Below are 20,481 nucleotides of genomic sequence, written 5' to 3' on the forward strand. Positions count from 1 at the left end.
GCAGATGAGTGAAAATTCTAGCAAATAAACTTTTTCGTGCCTCATGCAGAAGAGTGTTTTTTTCTGAATGCCTTCAGTAAGTTTTCCAAACCAGGAGTTTGTTTACACATGCCCATCCCTTGAACTTTCACCCCTTCTCTCCAGCACTTGTAGTCAGTTCTGCTCACTTTAGTTCTTTTCCTTTTAATTCTGCTGTAGGCATGTCCTTATTCTCCAATTTATTCAAAATAATAAAAAAAAATTAAAAACTTATTTTTTTTAAATGTTAAGTTTTAAAGACTTCATATTGATTTCAGGTCACACATTCTTTTAAATTAATTTTAGTGATGTGCTGACAGAGAGCTAAATAAGCTACAATTTCAAATGTCACGAAGCAGTCCAGTGCCCAATATGTGAATAGAATATAAAAAAACCTCCTAATGGCAAGTGCATCAGGGAATTTGTCACTTCAACATAAAAGACTCATATGTGAAATACTGTGGTCCAAAGAAAAAAAATTCTTTTGGCAAGTGCTAGAATATCAAACATTACACAAAATCACTCTATTCTGCAAAGTCTGTGCCATTCCATTTGACATTCTGTTAGCCAGAAGAGAGCACATTATGACTCACAAATAAAATATTGCTACTCTTTCACAAATATATCTTGTTTCCGGAGCTATCGTGGCCCAAGCTTGGGAGAAACCACATTTCTAACTCATTTGGAAATCCTTGGATTTTTAACTCTTTCTTGCATTTTTTGTCCTCTGGAGTTTGAGAGATGTTTGCAGTTAAGTGTGAGTTAAGAAGAAATTCTTTACTCAGAGGGCAGTGAGGCGCTGGCACTGCTGCCCTGAGAGCTGTGGTGCCCCAACACTGGAGGTGCTCAAGGCCAGGCTGGATGAGGTTGTGGGCAGCCTGAGCTGGTGGTGGCAACCAGCCCATGGCAGGGATTGGAACTGGATGGATGCCATTAACTGGTTGATCAGGAAACTCCCTAAGACTAAAGTTGGAGGGTTGGAAGGCAGGCATTCTCTATTCTCAGCACTGGGTGCGCGTGGAGGATGAACTCCTCCTGTTATGCATACCTTCCACAAAAGGTCTTCTGTTTATATACACACATGCAGAAGTTTTCCCAGAGGTATATTCATATTAATTACTTGCTTTCACAGCTAATAGATCCAAAGCAGAACTTCTCCTAACTATTCAATACAAAGATTTAAAGAACTTCCACTCTCTGCTTGGTACTAGTACATCACCATTACCTAACCAATACAAAAGCACGGCCCCTTCCCTTTGAATAAACAAACTACACAGTTATCCACCAAGGGGCTTACCAAGCTTAACTATGTTGATACAGACTTTATCAGGATGACCTCTGAGATCCCTTCCAGTCCAAAACATTCTATGATTCTGTGAGGCAGGGGCTGCATTTAGTAATCCTTGGTGAAGAGTAGAGAGCACCCAGTTAAAAATGCAGATGTGAAGGTGACTAGAAGCCTTCCCCACGATGGACCAGATGGGGCAGAGCTAGTGTGATAGAAACTATAAGGAAGCTGCCCCATGGTTGCTGAGGTGCCAGGTGCTCAGTGGCCTTTGGGCATCTTCCAGCCTCTCAGGTATTGCCTCTTCGGTGGAAAACACATTACATACACATTACATCGATGATCTCTAAGGTCCCTTCCAACCCGCACGAGACTATGATACTATGATACCGGATACAGTGCTTTCCTGTTAGGTGTAGTTCTTGTCCATGTGAGCGGGGCTGCCCTACTGGACCGAGCACGAGGAGCAGCTTCCTTCCCACGGTCTTTCAGTGGAGACCCGAGAGGGTCGCCCGGGTTGGCCCTCCCCACGGCCGGCGCTGCATGAGACGGGCGGAGAGGCCGGCAGCCCCCGCCCGCCGCCGGTCCGGTTCGCTCCGCTCCTCTCGGGCGCGTGAACCCCGGCGGCTCCGAGGCGCGGGGAGGGGGGTGAACCCGTCAGCATCTCCCTTCCCCCCCGGCCCTCCTTCCTCTGCCGGCAGAAATCAGACACCGGGACGGCCCCGCGCAGCCCTTCTGGGGAGCGGCTCCGGAGTGCGGGCGGTGCCGGGAGGCCGCTCCGCCGCTGCCCGGCCATGCCGCGGCCCGGCTGAGCGCTCCCCTCCCGCACCATGCCATGCGTCCCGCCGAGATGGGCGGCGAGCGGCTCCTTCTGGATCCTCGTCCTTCACGTCCCGGCGCTGTGCGGGACGGGCGGGTCGATCTTCCCCGACGAAAGGCAAGGTTGGTGGCACGCGGGCGGAGAGAGCTCCGGAGGGAAGGAGGGATGAAGGGAGGCGGCCGGGGCGGGCTCCGCTGGTTCCCCGCCGGGCAGCCTTGCTCCGGGTTTGATGTTTTTCTTGAATTACCCAGGCAGGAGAGGCTGAAATACGCCGTGCTCCGGCCCCGCCGTGCTTCTGTCGGTGCTGTGCTTTTGCGGAGCGTGAGCTCCGGACTCTGCCCGTGTGCTGCCGGTGAGAGTTTGAATTAAACTTTTACAGGAGTAAAGCGCAGCTCTGGTTGTGCCTTCCTGTTGCTTTTTGGAAGTCACTGAGTATGTAGATAAAGGCACTGCGCATCCCATGTTTCGTTCATGTTCCTCGTTAGGAACCATCTCCCTAATTAACAGTGTCATTTCTTACTACTAAACTGAAAAAGCTTACTCTTTGATTATTTCTATCACTTCTGTACTGCAGCAGCATTTATTGGTGTTAACAGGATATAGCCTAGCTTTGTTAGGGTAAGACACAGAAGTTTTGCTTTTCCAGATGAGGGGGAAAAAAAAGCAGCCAAGAATGAATCCCATACATTTGCATCTGCCAAACATTTGCAGAATAAGGTTTATCATGAGAGGTATACCGCACCCACAACTCAACAGGTACCGACTCCTTCACCCTTCATCTTCATTAGGATGAGAGGTGATGACTTCATGTTGTTCCAGAGGGGTTCAGGTTGGATATTAGGAAATACTTTGCCTCAGAACAGGGAGATGATGGAGTCACCCTCCCTGGACATGTTCAAGAACTGTGGAGATGTGGCACTTGGGGCTTAGAGGGCATTCTGGTGATGGGCCAGTAGTTGGACTTAGTGTTCCTACCTGTCTTACCGGCCTTAATGATTCTATGATTCTGTGTACAGTGAGGACAGTGGGTTAAGGTTGAGTATTTGTATGCTAAAGAAACCTCTCATCAAACACTCCTTGGCCATCAGGTGACTTCCACAGGTGGCTTAACTTCACCATAGCCATTCATAGCTGCTGGACATCTAGGGTAGTGTAACTTAGGAATTCTATACTGTTTCCAGTTTAAGGAGTGTTAAGAGAAGCAGTTCCCAAGGGAAGAAAGTCATTAGCTGGAAGATGCTGCCAAGTCATCAAAGTGAAAGACTAGGAGAAAATTTTGTTTTGTGAAAGTCTTCCTGATTGAATCAACACGTGTAGTGCTGTCAGCGGATGAGTGTGAACACAGAGAAAGTCTTCTGTGTCCCTTGGAGATGTTGGAAAGAAATGGTTGTCAAATGAACTTTTTGGAAAGTGAAGAACAGCTATCCTGAAGTTAGTTTCTGTTGGATTCACTTCGACTGATCAAATACAATCATTTCGTTTCTGTCCCTCAGACACGACAGGGATAGCTGCATTCACACTTCTTAGCTGTTTATTTCCCAGGTATTTAGAAATGGATGTAGAATTAACTAAATTTTATAGACATCAAATCATAGGATTTAATAAACTTTGCATAAGGGGACAATTCAAAATGTTATTCTTTTCCTGAGGAAGACAGAGTGCGGATAGAGATAAGTGTGAAGTGTGCAACAACTAGGACTGAAACAGCATGGGTGTTAGGTGTGTATGTTCACTTGGCATCCATGGGTGTGTCTGATTAGACAGGTAATGTTCTGCATGACCAAGGCCTCCCTGGGTGGCTATTTCCTGTGTGCAGAGACTTTCTTTGGCTCATGACGTCTCCTGCCAAACATGAGCAACACTATTTCATATCCCAGAGGATCAGATGGTCCGAAGGGCAGATGTGGATGGACTACAAAGATGAAGATGAGTCAATGCGAGTGATGATGTGTCACATTTTAAAGGAATGTTTTCCGAAGAACGTATTTTCCTTCTAAAATAAATTGTACATTTTCTGTTCCACGTGACAGACCATGACTGCTTTTTTTCCCCTGTTTATCTGTGTACAGCACTTCTTAATATAGGCAGTACTCTGTTGTGAGTTTGAATCCACACAGGAGTAGAGTAGACAGCACTGGTTTTAAGTATTGTCAGATGTTTGTCAAGTCACAGAAATAGCAGGGTCTGTAGGGAGGGTTCCTCAAATGACTAAATCAATTCTTAGATTCCTAATGCAAGCCCTATGGACCTGGGGCTTGTTAGTCCATTGGTCTGAAATGTCCCTTGCATGCACTGTGGTTCCAAGGCAAAGAACTGAATGATCATATGTGTCCTGCTTAATGTGATGCTGTGGTCCTGCTTAAGGCAATGATGCAAGCCAGAATGCCCAAATGGCAGTTGTGGGAAGACAAAATATTCTCCACACTGGTGCTCTACAAGCCTAAATGGAGATCTTCTATTTCCTGGCCTGCTAATTCTGAGCAGGGCCACTTGGTGGTTCAGGCTTCCCTGGAGAACAAGGAGGGAGGAAGTCAGTGCTGAAGATTACAGCCCTTATTCTTCTGAAGTGTGTTAGGGTTTCTTCTCAGGTGTGGACTGCATGTGTGAAGTTATTCTGTCAGTTACTGCTTCCTTTTTATTGCTATCCTTTCCCAGAAGTGCAAAAAGGCATTATCAAAATTGTGTCTCCTATCTTTGTTTAAGACTCTCATCTTTTGTTTGAGAGGTTAGCCTTAGCATGGAGCTCAGCAAATTGTTCTAATATTGATAGGTTTGCCTCTGCTAACATTGATAATGATTACTTGCAGAAGTACCTTTCACCTCATCTTGTTAAACTTCATTGTGTTGTAATCTTATTCCCTGTGGTCTTTTGCAGACTTTTTAATAATTCATTTCTGTGGTTATATTATTGTATAATATTATTTCAGCCTAATTTCACTCTCCAGTGGCTAGCATTCAGAGATGAGTATTGAAAGAGTGGGTGCAAGAAGTTAGACATCTCTGCTTTGATAACCCCATTGTCAACAGATGCTTATGTATCATTTCTAGTTTTCCTGATGATGTCTAAATTGCCCTAACTTTTGCACACTAATTACTATACTGACAAAATAAGAAACTTCCTCAAATAATTTGAAGTCCAAGACCACAAGCCTTTGGTTTTGAGCAGAGCTGAACAGTTGAACCACAAAAAATTAAGGTCGAGTCATCAAGCAGAGTAACACTGTTCAGTGATGGCAAACCACTAAGACTTCCTTTGGGGCTTTTATTTGATTGTTCTGGCTTTTGGCTTTTCGGCTTCTGGCTTTTATTTGATTGAACTGGGTTGAAAAGCAGGGAAATGGGAGCTTGATCTTCCAAGACACACTACTCACCCTGCTTTTGATTGCACAGTATAAGACATGGCGGAAAATACACAGAAATTTTGTAACAGCATCTGCAGGTAAGGTGTATTCTTGGTTTTTTTCTCTCTTCCTGGTGCTCATTCTTCTTTTGCACTGGTATGTGATGAAGGGAGGGGGACCCCAGTGTAGCTTCAGCTGCTAAATTGTCAGGCAGCAGACACCTGCTGTGCTGTCAACAGGCTGCGTAAACTCCAGGCAAGAGTGTGTGGGTTTAGTTTTCAACCTCTGATTTCCCACAGTGCTGATACCTCTGAGGTATTGAGGACCTCAGCCTTCTTATCCTCAGCGGCCACAATCCCTGCTGCATCAAGTAAAGGGTGGACATTTTCCTTGGTTCTCTTACTACTGATATGTATGTAAAAGGATTTCCTATTCTCTTTTACTGTAGTGGCCAATCTAAATTTGAGTTGGTCTTTTGCCTTCCTAGCTTCTTCCCTGAATACCTTAGCAACTTCCTTGTAATCTCCCAATGTAGCCTGTCCCTGCTTCCAGAGGACATAGATCCTCTTTTTCTTCCAGAGTCTCGACAATAGTTCCCAGTTCATCCATACCAGTATTCTTCCCCTACGGCTCACCTTACAGCATTCAGGGACAGCCTGCTCTTGTGCTTTTAATATTTCCATCTTGAGAAGTGTCCAGGCTTCCTGGACCCCTTCACCCTTATGGAGTGACTCCCAAGAGACCCCTGCAACAAGCATCCTGAACAGGTCAAAGTTCAAGAGAGCAGTTTTGCCAGTCAGTCTTCTGACATCTCCAAGAACTGAGAATTCTATAATTTCATGGTTGCTCTGCCAAGACATTCCCTAGCCTTCATATCAGTCAACAGTCCTTCACTGTTAGTGAAGAGCAGGTCTAGCAGGGCACCACCCCTGGCAGGCTCTTCTACCAGCTGCATAAGGAAGCTATTTTCCACACACTCTAGAAACCTCTTGGAATGCTTCCTCTGTGCTGTGTTATATTCTCAATATATATCAGGGAAGTTGAAGTCTCCCAAGAGAGTGAGTGCAACCCCAAGCTCTTCAACATCAAAACAATCTTTAATATAAAGGGCTACACCACCACGCTTCTTTCCTCGTCTGTTCCTTCTGAAGAGCTTGTAACCATCCATCACAGCACTCCAGTCATGAGATCGGTCCCACCATGTTTTGGTAATAGCAGCTAGTTTATGGTTCACCTTATGCATCGCTTCCAGCTCCTCCTGCTTGCTGCCTATGCTGTGTGCATGGTGTACATGCACTTCAGCTGAGTCATCTGCCTCACCTCCAGCTCAAGCACTGGTCCCCTAGGCTCATGTCTTGTAAGCCCAGTTTCATCCCCTTCCCCTGTCATAGCTAGTTTAAAGCTCTTTCAATAAGCACCGCTAGCTCCTGCGCTAGGATTTGTTGCCCCTTTTGAGATAGGCAGGTTCCATGGATGGACAGCAGGCCAGGGGCTGAGTAGGCTGCCCCATGGTCAAAGAACCCAAAGTTTCTGGTTTGACACCAGCCTCTGAGCCATTTATTCATTGCTTGTACTTTCCAGGCCTGCTCTGTGTCCCTCGCTTCCCCTGAAGGTAGAACAAATAATCACTTGAACTCCTGCTCCTTCAACTAAACACCATGATAAATGAGATGTAATCACTTTGAATGAGTGACTGAGAAAGAAGAAATTGAAGTAACATGCATCCTCACAATTTCTTTTTTATATTCAGCCTGTGATTTCTTGGGCTGAAGTCAATTATGCCAGGTTGAAGATCCTTCTTTTAGGATATGATCTCTTATGATTACATTTTACATAGTTTTATTATTTGCTTGGGACTTTTAAGGTTTAAATTAATTAAGAAAAACAAACAAAACACTACAGCAAGAAGTCAAAAACAGCTGTATTGTAACATAGCAGTGGACAAGAAAGCCAATTATGCTTTCGTCTGCTGGTTCCTGTTTCTTCTTCTAGTTCCTGATAAGATATCCAGTCTTATCCTTTAAAATTCCTCTCACTGCTAGCATCTGCCAAAGCTGATGCTACTGATGTTCTTGCTATTCCTGTAGCCCATCAAATTACTTAGTAGTGTTTTCTTTTATTTTTCATAATTTGTAACCTCTGTCTCCTACTTAAGGTTTCTGAATGTGTAGAGATCATCTCCTTGATCAGAGCCTTTTGTGCTGGGTATGCAAGATACAGAGTGTCTGCTCTTGTGCCAGTAGGATGGCTTGGTAGACTGCTGTCACTCTTGAGTTTTCCTTTAAACCACATAATCTCTGAACAGGATTGCATTTACCCATTTTCTTTGTTTTTTTCCACATTCATTTCAGGGCAATTTATCAAGACACTGCAAGAATATGAAGTTGTTAATCCAGCAAGAGTAGATGCAAATGGGCATTTTGTTTCTTTTAATGTACACCATCACATCTCAAACACAAGAAAGAAGAGAGATCTCGGCAAAGAGAATGCAATATATTATAAAATTAACCACAAGGAGAAGGATCTGTTTTTCAACTTGACTATCCACATGGGATTTCTTTCCCACAACTATGTAATAGAGAGGAGACGTGGCAACCATAGTCGTGCGAAGATTGAAGTCCACTCAGGAGTTCCTTGCCACTTTATTGGCACAGTATTGCAACCAGGTTCTGGGAGTGGAACAGCAGCAATCAGCACTTGCAACGGCTTGGTAAGTAATCATAGAATCATAGAAGCACAGAATGGCCTGGGTTGAAAAGGACCACAATGATCATCAAGTTTCATGTACCTGGGATTGCCCCAACCTAATGGGTTCAGGACTAATTTTGGTGTCATTGGAACTGTGTGGAGCATTTATATATGGATGTGTGTGCTTAAAAACTAAATGAGCCTATCCAAAATTTTAGTGACACAATCCTCTAGAAGAATCAATTCAGTGTTTTGAGAGCTGTTTCTGAAGAAGAGGAACTGGAAGTCAAAAGCTGAAGCTGAGGACCCTTGGTGATTACTTTTAGCTAACTGTTTTTGTTGTTGTTGTTTTCCTTTAGTACTCAGAACATTTTTCTATGATTTGAAACAGTTTAAATATATACTTATTGTTTTGAACCTTCTAGTAGTTGGAGTGCCTTTGCTGTGCACCTGGATGGCAAAGCTTTAGTTTCTTCTAAAAGGAATGTAGCTCAGGTGCACCAGTACTTCTTTACAAACCAAATCAGCAGGTTGTAGGTAGGGACAGATGGAAGAATGGCATTGCAACTTCAAAAATAGATGGTTGAGTAGATGGAAACTTAGCTAGGGCTTTAAATTCAAAACTGAATCAAACGTAGGCATCTTTCATTCAAAGGAATACTTACAAGTCTAGAGCACAGTAGTCTGTGGCTCAAAGTGAAATATGAGGAAGTGGAATCCTTGTTTTTGTTGCGCTTTGTCTTTTATCAATACTGTAGCTCAGGTTTCTAGTTCAAGAGGAAGAGGCTGTATATATCTTGTGGAGGGGAAAAGGAGACAAAGTGCCTGGATGTGAACAAGGTGATGTTTTGCAGTGTAAAATGGCAGATAGTGTGTGAGAGGCAAAAGGCAAAGGACACTTGGAGTATACAAGCAGAATGGAGTACTCAGTCAGTATGTGCAGCCTGTGGGTGCTTTAAAGCCTTGATCCTAGTGTGATAAGTGGCAGTAGTTTAAAATGGGTAGAGCAGCACATTGACCCCTCTTGACCAATGCATCGCAGTCTGGAACAGGCTAAGGAATGAAGATTCACTCTTAAGCCTGAATTCCTCACCAAGGTGAGCATCTGTAAAGTACATCTGTTCTCTGCCAACCTATTAGTATCCAAGTTAATTCCTTTCTGTTGTGAAGCATGAATCTGCCAGCAGCTTTGGGAACTCAAAATATACTAGTAATGTATGAAGAGTAATATGAAGATGTATGGTGTAGATGAACATGGAAACTTTGGAATATCACACAGCTGAAACCAACAGTTCTGGGTGTTGCCTGGAGAAGTAGACCATTACTTGGTCAATCCCAGCCGGGATGGACATCAGGAGTCTTCTTGGAAATTCTTCCAGTGGGGACCAAGTTATGAAAAGTTCCCTAAATCTCCTTATGGTTTAAGGGTCTCTAAGGTAAAGGTGGTATGAATATAAGATTAGCTTCTTTGGTTAATTTGTCCTGTGCTTTGATGAAACATCCTGGTTAGTCACCATTAGATTGATAATTTGAAAATGAAACAATAGAACTTCTCTATGCCTTCTGGAGTATTTTGTCCACAGTAAGGATTTAAAGAATGATTTCTTAAATTAAACCATAAAGTCGGCTTAATAATATGTTTCAAAATGACCATTCCATTGCAGTTACAAACTTTTTGAGGTTTACTCTGATTTTTTTCAAAACAGTTGGCTAGAAGACAGGCTGGGGGATTTTTGACAAAGCACCTGTATCTGAAAAGTAGTCTCTCTCTCTCTCTCTTTTTTTTTTTAAACTGAAACTTTGAAAATGCAGAATCAAAAATTAATTCAGATTGCAAGTGGCCTCAGGGGAAAACCACTATAGCTTTGATGGGGCTGATTTATGAAGTTTGAAAGTCACTGAATTCTGAAGAAGTTGCAGTAGGAGTTGGGCCTGAATCTCTTAATATCAGTAAGCTTCACAAGCACAGGAATGCCATTTTTCTTGTCCTCCCCCTGATTCTTTGTAAGAGACTACATCACATGAAACCATATTAATGTTTTCTTATCAGCATTGAGAAATTGTCCTGATTTTATGATTATTGTTATGGGTATTCTGCATCATAGCATCATGTAGTGCACTGGGAGTTAAAGAATTAATGCTCCAGTTCCATGGACTGCCAATTATCTGGGTACTTGGCTCTCAGAACAGGAGAACTACGTACCCCAGGTGACTTTTTGTTTCTGATTCTGTTCAGAGGGAAAGATAAAACTGTTTGCAAGTCACAGCATGTGCCCCCCTTTTTTTCCCTTTTGCTCCTCATCTCTGCAATGTGTGCCCTACCTAGCCACCTCACTTCAGCGTTAGAGTAAGGCCATGTGTTTTTTGGACACACTCTCACAATTGGAATTGCTCCAATTCCAATTTTATTGTATTATGTTGTGTTATCTTACATTCCAATGTAATAGTTAGTTATTTAATTTTCCTTCTCAGATCACTGCCACTGTTTTATTTTTAGGCCTATCTCTGTACCCGTTCTTCCCTTCCCACTTCCCCCTTTCCTGAGGCATGAGTCCATGGGTCCCCGTGCCCCGTTAGTCTCAGAACTGGGCCCAGATGGCCCAGAAACCATTGACAGAAGTACAATCTCATTTTCAGGATAAAAACCTGAGGTTTATGAGCTGATTTATGGTGGCCTTCTTCCTCACGAGCTAATTAATCTCCTTTTTGCTTTTACTTTGAAATATGTTCCTACTTCCATTGTCACTGCAGTTTTGAGCATCACTCATGCAGTGATTATATAACTCTTATTTGTAACATATATCACAATCCAATTTTCTCTTGAATAAACCATGTGAATAGACTGAGCAACTATAGTTTTCAGTGGAGTTTCTGAGTCACATTAACAAGTATGAGGCCCCATCTGGAGCACTATGTCCAGGCCTGGAGTCCCCAGTGCAGAAAACATGCAGAGCTATTGGAGCAGATCTAGAGGAGGGCCACTAAGATGATCAGAAGGCTGGAACACCTCTCCTGTGATGAAAAGCTGAGGGAGCTGGGATTGTTTAGCTTGGAGAAGTCCCTAGAGTGACCGCTTTGTGATCTTCCAATACATGAAAGAAGCTTACTAGCAGGAGGGATACTAAATTTTTAGACAGGTAGATAGTGATAGGACAAGCAGGGATGGATTTAAAGGTTTAGGTTAGATGTTAGGAAGAAATTCTTCACACAGAGGCTGGTGAGTCACTGTCACAGGCTGCTCAGGGAAGTTGTGGATTTCCTCTCCCTGGAAACATTCAAGGCTGGACTTGATGGATCCTGAGCCTTCTGATCTAGTGGATGGCAACCCTGCCCATGGCAGAGGCACTGGAACTAGATGATCTTGGAGGTCCCTTTTAACCCAAGCTGTTCTGTGATTCTATGAACTAATGATTGAGAAAGAGAAGCAATGCTTTTGAAAGGTGGGAAAAGTCTTTCCACCTGATTGCTGTCAATATGGTACTTTTTAGCTTGGGAATCTTCAACCTTGTGGCATGTGGGAGAAGAGCAGATATGAAATCTCCTTGGTATGGGAAAGCTGGCAAGGGGAAGTAAATGGAGGAAATGTTTCAGTTCTTGTCCCACTGTAGAAATAACATTTGGATGTGTCTTGGCATGCCATATACGGTACACTTCTAATAATGCTTTGTTTCAACAATGCCTTTCAGCAAAACATCACAATGAATTTTTCCTAACACTAATGCCTTAATTCTCAGTTGTGTGTTAGTCCTTGTGTAGCAGTTCAGGTTTGTGTGAGCCTATCCTTTCAGTGGGAATGGGGGGGAACAAGGCTCAGAAGTTGAATGAATGAATCCTGAGTTCATGCACTGAGTCTTATAGAGGAGGGAAGTTAATTTTTCTCTGGTAATCCATCCTCTTCATTAGGAACAAGGCCTTCTTTTGTTCATCAATAGCTCAGTCACTGTTTATAGAATTTTTAGTTGACAGAATCATAAAGGCTTTGTTTCCTTGACACTTGTTGTCACTGGACAGTTGCTGTTGTGCATCTGGTAATGTTTAAATCTTCAAAGACTTTAAGCATTATCATAGAAATGGAAGAGCAGTGGAAGAACATTAACATGGAAATTAAAAATGATCTGTACCTTGTACCTGGTAAAGTCTTAGGCCTTGCGTGGCATTGAATAGGTCAGCAGGTTGCCTCTGTCCTGACGGACATGATTATTTACCAGAAGTGCTGCTGTTGTTTGCTGCCCAGGCAACAGCAACGCTGTACAAAGTCACGAAGTACTGTTTGCTTATTTATTCCTCCTCCTGCCTCCCCAAGATCAGCACACAGCTTTTCCTTGGTATTGGTGAGCAAGCAAACCAGACATCTTGGCTGTATAGAATTGGGTCAAATCTGCTGCTTGTGCTCAGGAATTTTATGAAGATTTTCTCCACCTCAGTTTTTCCTTCTGTGCCCAGACACATACAGGAGAGTCATCTGTGAACTCTTCTTGACGGCTGTGTGACAGCTTTTCTTTGTATGGCAGCTGGTGGGAGATGTACTAAGTGGGTCCTCTCTCTGCAGATTGGTGTGTGCCCTGTTGTTTGCAGCAAGCTTTTCATTGAAAAGCAGAATGTTGTTGATTTTTGCTCATGTCTTATTGTGGTATAGCACCACTGTATGAGACCTGAAAGCAAACTCTAGCACTAACAGAGTGCCAACTTTTTTCTTAATCTCGTCCATTCATCAATATCATTTTCTCTTTCAGTCTTGCTTCAACTCTAAAACTCAGCATGATCGCTGTCTAAGGAGGCTTTTCTACTTAGCATGAGATACCTTTGCCATGTTGATCAGCAGAGTATCATCTTTGTCCCATGTTGAACTGTTCTGAGCAGTTACCTCAACAGTATTGCACTGACAGTGTGTTCTGTGAGATTAGTTTGATACCACTAGTCTATACTTTCCACTCTTGTGGATGTAGAAAGCTTGCACCAGGTTGACAGATTTTGCAAAGGTAGCATTTTCCTTAGGGAAGATTAGGAGGTAAAGAAATCCCTAGAACATTTTAATAACATTTTGTTTTAAAGTAATAGACAACAGCATCTAACCACCTCTACATCTTCCAGTTTGTGAGGTTTGTTTGTTGTGAAGAATGTGCTTATTAATCTATTAAAGGGAGCTCTACAGCCTTGCAAAACACCTTTTGAGCAAATTTAGTTTCTTTAGCCCAGAAAACGTCAATGTCTTTCTATTCCGTTGTAGTACACTTGTGGGTGATAAAATTGTTTCTCCTCAAGAGCAAGTGGATTTTGATCTTCACAAGTGGATAGTGTTTTGGTAGTACAGAAGTATACCTTAGGAAAGATCACATTTCATTTCTCCTTAAGTTTCTCTTATGGCCATATGAAATTTGATTGAGCACTGTCCCATCACATGGAAAAGTACTGACCCATAATGTATTTGAAAAAACATGGAGTTTTGGTGGCTAATGGTAATGAATTGAAGCATATTACAGCTGTGCTACCTCAACAAGGAAGCTCAGTTCTTGTAAAGAGTGTCCTTCGAGGTTAGTACACGAGTATTTTTCCAGGGGTCTCTTCCCCTTATCTCATTACTTTTGCTTTCTTTAAGGGCATTTGTCACTTCTTTCTTTGCTGTTCTCCATCCTTATAGTACTTGGTGAATGGTGGATGTGGTGGGAAGTGTGGCAGGTGAAATCTCTACAGCATCCTCTTCTGTCTTGTCCACACACTGGAGCTAAAATGTATGAATGAGGAGTCTGGAGAATGCCAGGCATGATAGTGATCTGCCTACGTTTTGGTTTTTTTGTTTTTTTTTTTTCCCTCTGGGGGCTGGGAATTCCTCCATGCCTAAATATAATGAAGTTTTCCGAAGTCTGAATGTTGCAACCTGGCTTGTTCTGTCATGTGTGAAGGGGGAAAGACCTACTCGGTAACTCCCTAAATCCCTTAAATATCTACTGTACATTTCTTATCTTGGAACAGTCTGTAAGCAGAAAGAAATCACACAGTAAATCCTGTGTTCCCTGGGCATCTGTCCTGTGTCATGGTTTGTTTTCCACCCTTTTGTATGTAATAATAATATCTGGGTTTTCTCCTTGCTTGGCTTATGTCGCAGGTTTTTGTTTTTGTCGTTTGTTTATTAATTTTTTCTATGAAAAACATTAAAAAGCAGACTGTATTGTGGGTGCTGCTTGCTTTCTTTAAACAGATAAATAATTCAAGTTTTCAATGGCATTTACTTCAGTACTTCAACATCATTCCCTTTCTTTGTCTTTGAAATCCAGCTTTATCCATCTGCCAGCTCCCTTCCCCCCACTCTTTTGTCCGCAAAAATACTCTAATTGACAGGTCAAATGAATCTCATCCGTGATCTCAATACATGAGAATCCAGCTGTGTCGGTGGCTCCTGGTCTTGGCCTTGTCACCTTTGACCAGTATGATGTTGCTAGCCTGGAAACTGGGTTTGGCTGCTGCTCTTACAGTGTTGTGACATATCAGTGAGTCTGTCATTGACTGATTAGGTACAGATTAGTTGCTAGTAGCTGGTTTGAATGGAGTACCCAGGATTAGACTGCCTTGCTCCTTCAAGATGTCCATCTTCTGTATTTTCAGAAAAAAAGTTATTTATTGTATAGTTTTAAGAAATCTTATTATCTTATTTAACTCTGTGACTACTTGCTAAGTGATTTAGAATATCATTATAAAACTGAGCTTTCCGAACATGTTTCTGGTTTCCATGAGTCTTTTTAATGAATTGTGTGTGTATTTCTGTGGTTTTGTGTTCTTTTATTTTTTTCCCTGGAAGTCTCCACTCGTGATTTCATGCGTGGTGTTCCTAATAAAAAGCTTATAATTCACTTAGAGGAAGCTGTGGGTGTGTGACTTCAGACTACAGGTTCATAACCTAGCAGTAAAAAATATACTTAATGCCTTTTCTGGTTGATTTTGTAATACTATGAGGTCTGTAAAATTGTCTGTTCTTTCCTTCTTGTAGTATCTTTGCAAGTTTTGTTGGTTTTTTTTTGTTTTTTTGTTGTTTTTTTTTTTTTGCCAAACTCAGCCTGATCTGAAAGAGAAATTGAGGAATCAGATACTAAGCTCTTGCAAATTGTGCTGGGACAGATAGGATTTTTTGATAAATGAAATGGCTGATGAACATACACTGGTTGGCCAGTGACTGAGCAGAACTGTGACTTGCTGCTGAGGATGGTGCAGTGCTACCCATGGCCCAGCTGGCAGTGACGGGAGCTGGAAGAAGAGATTCAAGAGAGACTAGAGAAAACAGGTTTAAGAGGGGGAACTGGTGCAAGTGAGAAGCAAATCTATGGAGAAACCAGGATTTGATTGCTCTTGCTATCTGTATAATCTTTTTAAATCCATTTTCATGATGCTGAAAGGAAGCTTTTGGATTAACAGAGTTGCTTTCCTTGGTTGCCATATGAACAATGTGCTGTACCTGCTGCCCATCATAGCATATACATTGTATGTAATCACAGATGATGAGCATAAGGGGAAGAACTCATGCTTTCCTACATACACTGTGATGCATATAATGTGGCATTAATAAGGACAAATCTCACCAATTGTATGCCCTTTTATTTCCTAGCTGTTCAAAAGAAAAACAGAAGTAACACGAGAAGTTTGTCTTGCTCCTGTTCTGAGCAGATAGACAATGGCAGTAGGTTAGGTGATAAGCAGCAGTGGGAGTTATAAACAAAAGAGCAAAATACACCATCTCCACTGCTTATGTTTAGAGGGTAGATGACTACTGTTACTTACAGTGCAGCTCTATGAGCTTGGCTTCTGCTGAAGATCAGACCCTGCCTCCTCAGTTCGTCTGCTGGAAATGAGCAGTTGCAGACCCTGAGCTGAGTCAGTAAAAGGGGCTATTATATGTATATTACACATATGTAATGCTTTTGCATTAGGAAGACTTCAGTGATGTTGTATGTATTGGTTATTATTGTGTCATGCCCAAATATATTGGGTATCTCTAGAAGCTGAGGACTTCCCCAATCCATTTTTAAATTGAAACAGATTTCAAGTAGCCACTAATTTAGGATGGGATAATTATGTGCTCTATGTACACACTGGCTCCCTACCATGCTCTGGTTAGAGACTGATTTGAAATTGCTAGCTTCTAAAATAACTAATTAAGTAATAATACTAATCTGGTCGTGTTGTCTAAGCAATGGCTATGTTTAAATACATCAATTGTTTTCCAAGTTGTTCTGATGGCAAACAGACTGCTTAGGCTTTTGTCTGCCTGTAAACGCTAACAGGAGACCTAAATATCTTGTATGCTTATGCAAATATGTATGTATATATTCATATTTTAAATATATATGTTCATCTTTGCTTTTGTTTTCAGCTTTCATCAGACTTCTTATGAAATTTCTTGCATGTTTTCTCTGTTGAATCTCTTCAACAGCTTCATCTTTCAGATACTTTCTTGGGCTTCCTTGCACACTTAAAACAATTTAGATGTAACTTTTCTTGTTTTTTACCAAGCTTTCTCTCAGCTTCCATTTAATGCCTTATGAAATTACTGTCTTACAGGAGAGAATGAACAATCAAACATTGATTACAGTGGCTGTGACTGTAAAAAAAAACTACAAAAAAACAACCACCCTTTTGTTTTCAGGTGATTCTGAAAACCTAATATTTCTATTTTGGTAGCTGTTAAGCAGCTGTATACAAGCAGCTCTTGCTATGAAGATGTCAGCTTGGGCTCGTGTTTATCCAGAGCAGTAGGCAGGTCAGAGCCTATCTCTTAACATGCACAGATGAGATTGTTTCTCTGCTGCCTTTGTCCCTTCACCATGCCGTAATATTCCACTTTTCATCAACCTGTAGTGAAATCCTACCTTTGTGCTCTGCCTTCTTGGTGAATTGTCACCAATTAAATGAATGCTCACCACCTCCTGGGCAGCTATGTCTGTAACTTGTTACCTGTAGTTAAAGGAGTATTCAGAGACTAAAATGTGAGCTGCTGCTTGTCTTTGTATAGATTGTGTTTCTGAGCTCAACTTGTCAGAGGGTTTGTTATAGATTTCTTTCCAGTCAGCAGATTCCTATCCCAGGAGACATTTAAATGAAAAGGAAAGGCAAGATAGAGCTATATTATATCCTGTGTAACAGGTTCTAGTTTTTAATCCAAAATTTAAATGCAAGGAAAGTTGCCATGAAGAGGGAGATCTGCCTTTGGTTCCCTTGCAGCGTCGTTACATGGCCATATCTCTGGAGCTTAATGGAACTTAATAGTACAAGCAGATATTTTTTTTTCATTCTTGTTACCTGTGGTTTATGCCTTCATTTTCTATTCTCCCAAATATTCTCTGAGTCTGACTTTATTAAAGAAATGAATCAAGATCTGGCCAGGTCCGCTGTCTTTATGATTAGATCAGATCAAGCGAATAGTGGATTAGGTATTAGGGGACAAAGCTTGTTTGCTTTTGGAAAAAGCAATTTCTAAGTAATTTATTTTCCTCTTGCAGCAATTCCTTTGTTAGAAATTAACATGTTTCTACATTTGCAAGAGGAAATATAAATAATTTGTTTTACTATAAATACAAGCCCACCAGGAGGATTTGTGTAGCAGAAATAATACTAGACATAGTTTTAACTGTTACTGGACTGTTACACTGCAGTTCATAGATACCATTTGAGAGGAGTCTCTGCCAAAGAATAGACTATCAGTAAACACTTGTAGTAACTTCAAGTAACTACATATAGTTTGCAGAGTTTCGTCACCGAACATAACAAGACTTTTTAACCCAACTCTGCTTTTCCTACATGCCCACATCATATAACTTCAAGTAGAAATTCAGTTAGATCTAAAACTAAGACTTTATGTTGGATTTTGTCTCTCAGTTTGCAGCTTTGGAAACCATTACTAAATGAAAACTAAGATATCCACTGTGTTTTGGACTTATGAAAACTACTGGAAAATTCTCCCAGCTGGTTCATTATAGTCTTTTAGATGACCCCAGTCTGCACTGTTTTGGAGTGGAAGAGGTAGGAACTGACAGAAAAAAAAATCTACAGCTTTAAAGTGCTTGGAATTCAGAAATATAACAACAAATGGTTATTCTGAACTCAAAACCTTCATTAATCAGTTCCTGAATGAGTGCCTGTTACTTTTGGGCTGTATTTAAGGGCAGACAAATTAAAAGAAATAGAGGATCCTCCTTATTTCCATCTCTAATGTGGAAGAACAAATTATATTGCAGTGGTCCTGAGCAAATGTTTCTATGATGTTTTGAGTATTGAACTGAACTGTTGCTTATGGTTTGTACAACTGCGTGTAGTTCCAAAACTTTTTACATTTTTGTTTTCCCATCAGGTCCTTCAAATGAAAAAACAAAACTTAGTTAGGCTGTCCTTTTCAAGATTTTCACTTGCTTGTAATGGCATATTTTAATACACCAGAAGGTCATCAGTCTTACATCATAGGTGTCCCTAGACACTTTAGTAAGCAGTGCTGGACCCTTTTTTGTGCAGGCTATGAGTACAATACTAGGCTGTAAGTTTTCAAATAGTGACATGAAGTTGGGCATAGAAAAGGCAGGTGAGGAATGTGTAAGAAAGCCAGAGGGTTGAGCAAGCACCTGCAGACATCACATGCCTGGCTCTTGCAGTGCACTCATGCATGAGAGGACTGCATTTTTTCCATAATGTGACTTTTTTTTTTTCTTTTCTTTTTTTTTATATCTTTTCTATAGCACAATTGCTACAAAAAAAAAAAGAATCGCATCTAGAGGAGTGCAGTATGATGGCAGGTGGCTGACAGACTAAGTGGGTTATGGTATAATGTGTAGCAGGATGTAGAATAAAACCAATGAATCCCAGCAGTGTGCCTCACAGAGAACACAGAGGGTATCTCTGGGATGTACAGGTTTCTCTATGTTGTTCCTTCAGGAAAGAGAAAATCTAATGTCTTGGAAGAGAAGAGCTCCAAACTTGACTCACGGACATTCACAGTGAATCCTGCCTACTGATGCGTAGGGGAGATATCTTGTATGTAGTGCCTGTTTATCACTGCAATTAGAGTGATAATGACTTCACTTCATACTCAGTGGCTTTGTACTGAAGTGCCATATACAAAGGAGGAAAACATGAATGAAATAAAACGTTTCCTTGTAGCATCACTGAAATGTTTTCTTCTCCTCCTGCCTTGCCAGCTGTGCAGTACGGCATATTGTACCAGCTGCCAAAGTAAAATTACCCATGTGGTTGCTGCATTTCATCTGCGCTATGCTCTAGCTATATGCTCTAGCTATTACTACTTTCATCTGTGGCCCTATACCGTCAAGGAAAATTATCTATACATTTTGTACATACAGGTATTAAGCATATAATATTTGCCCCTCCCAGTCTTTCTTCTGTGTTAAAGCACACAAAACAAACAGGAAGAGGAAACTGTGCTTGTCTTAATGAGGCACTGTAATTTCATATATCTATTATTTTTGAATAGGAAAGAATTTTATGTTTCTGAATCTGCTGTGTGATTGTTTTTTTTTTTTTGTTTTTTTTTTTTTTCACAGTGGACTGTCAGGTGTCATTCTGCTAGGTTAAAAAACATTTTTATACTATGTCAAGTAACATAATAAAGTACTCAATTTAATGCTGGGACTCTTTAGATCTGTTAAAATTACATGCAGTAGTTGGTATCTGTGAACTTGTACTGCAGCTTATGGTCCTGATTTTTGTTTCTGTAGATCCATTCTATTATGGGTGCATATGATTTTCAAAAGGGAAAGTGCTTGATAGTGACGAAGGCCAGAAAGGAAGTAGTTAGAGAGATAGATATGTGAAAGGTATTGAGCTTTGTTAAATATTTTTTTTTGGAAGCCCAAGACAAATGCCGATTCATAGTCATTCTTGTCTTAAGTGGGAAAAAAAAAAAAAAAAAAAAAAGAAAAAAGAAAAAAGAAAAAGAAAGAAAGAGAAAAAAGAAAAGAAAAGAAGCTTCTGGAAATAAAGAGTTAGAATAAAAAAAAGTGAATGGAAAACTGATTTTTTTTTCTTGTAAATGCAGTGATTGTTGGTAAGGAAGGAATTAAAATTAACACTGGCAAGATGGCAGGAAAAATGGTCTAAGCAAAAACTGTCTTGAACAAAAACTTGTTGAAGGTAAAGAAATTGAGAGTTTTTTTAGAGTTTTCAGAATCAGGAAGTATTCCTATGATTTTTCTTTTAAAGTGTGTGTGTGGCTCAGAGTAAAAGAAATGGCTGGAGGAGATGAGGCTGTAACAGGGAAGCTCTGTTGCTTAATGAGTAATTATATCTCACCAGCTCTGAGGCACGATTTGTCACTTAAATTGATCTTGAAAGATGGG

The 20,481-nt window shown here is 41.0% G+C and overlaps 1 protein-coding gene across 1 annotated transcript in view; it reads left to right on the top strand.

Moving 5' to 3' along the window:
- The first annotated feature begins 2,032 nt into the window (after positions 1-2,032).
- Positions 2,033-20,481, top strand: part of ADAMTS12 (ADAM metallopeptidase with thrombospondin type 1 motif 12) — a 149,048-nt gene continuing 130,599 nt past the window's right edge. Inside the window, exons 1-2 of the mRNA XM_015848413.3 lie at positions 2,033-2,245; positions 7,816-8,174. Coding sequence (XP_015703899.2) covers positions 2,134-2,245; positions 7,816-8,174 — 471 coding nt within the window. The 5' untranslated portion in view covers positions 2,033-2,133. The remainder of the gene's footprint in view (positions 2,246-7,815; positions 8,175-20,481) is intronic.

Source organism: Coturnix japonica, chromosome Z (assembly GCF_054131305.1).
Source record: "Coturnix japonica strain WE chromosome Z, WE-NBRP24, whole genome shotgun sequence".
Classification (NCBI taxonomy): domain Eukaryota; kingdom Metazoa; phylum Chordata; class Aves; order Galliformes; family Phasianidae; genus Coturnix; species Coturnix japonica.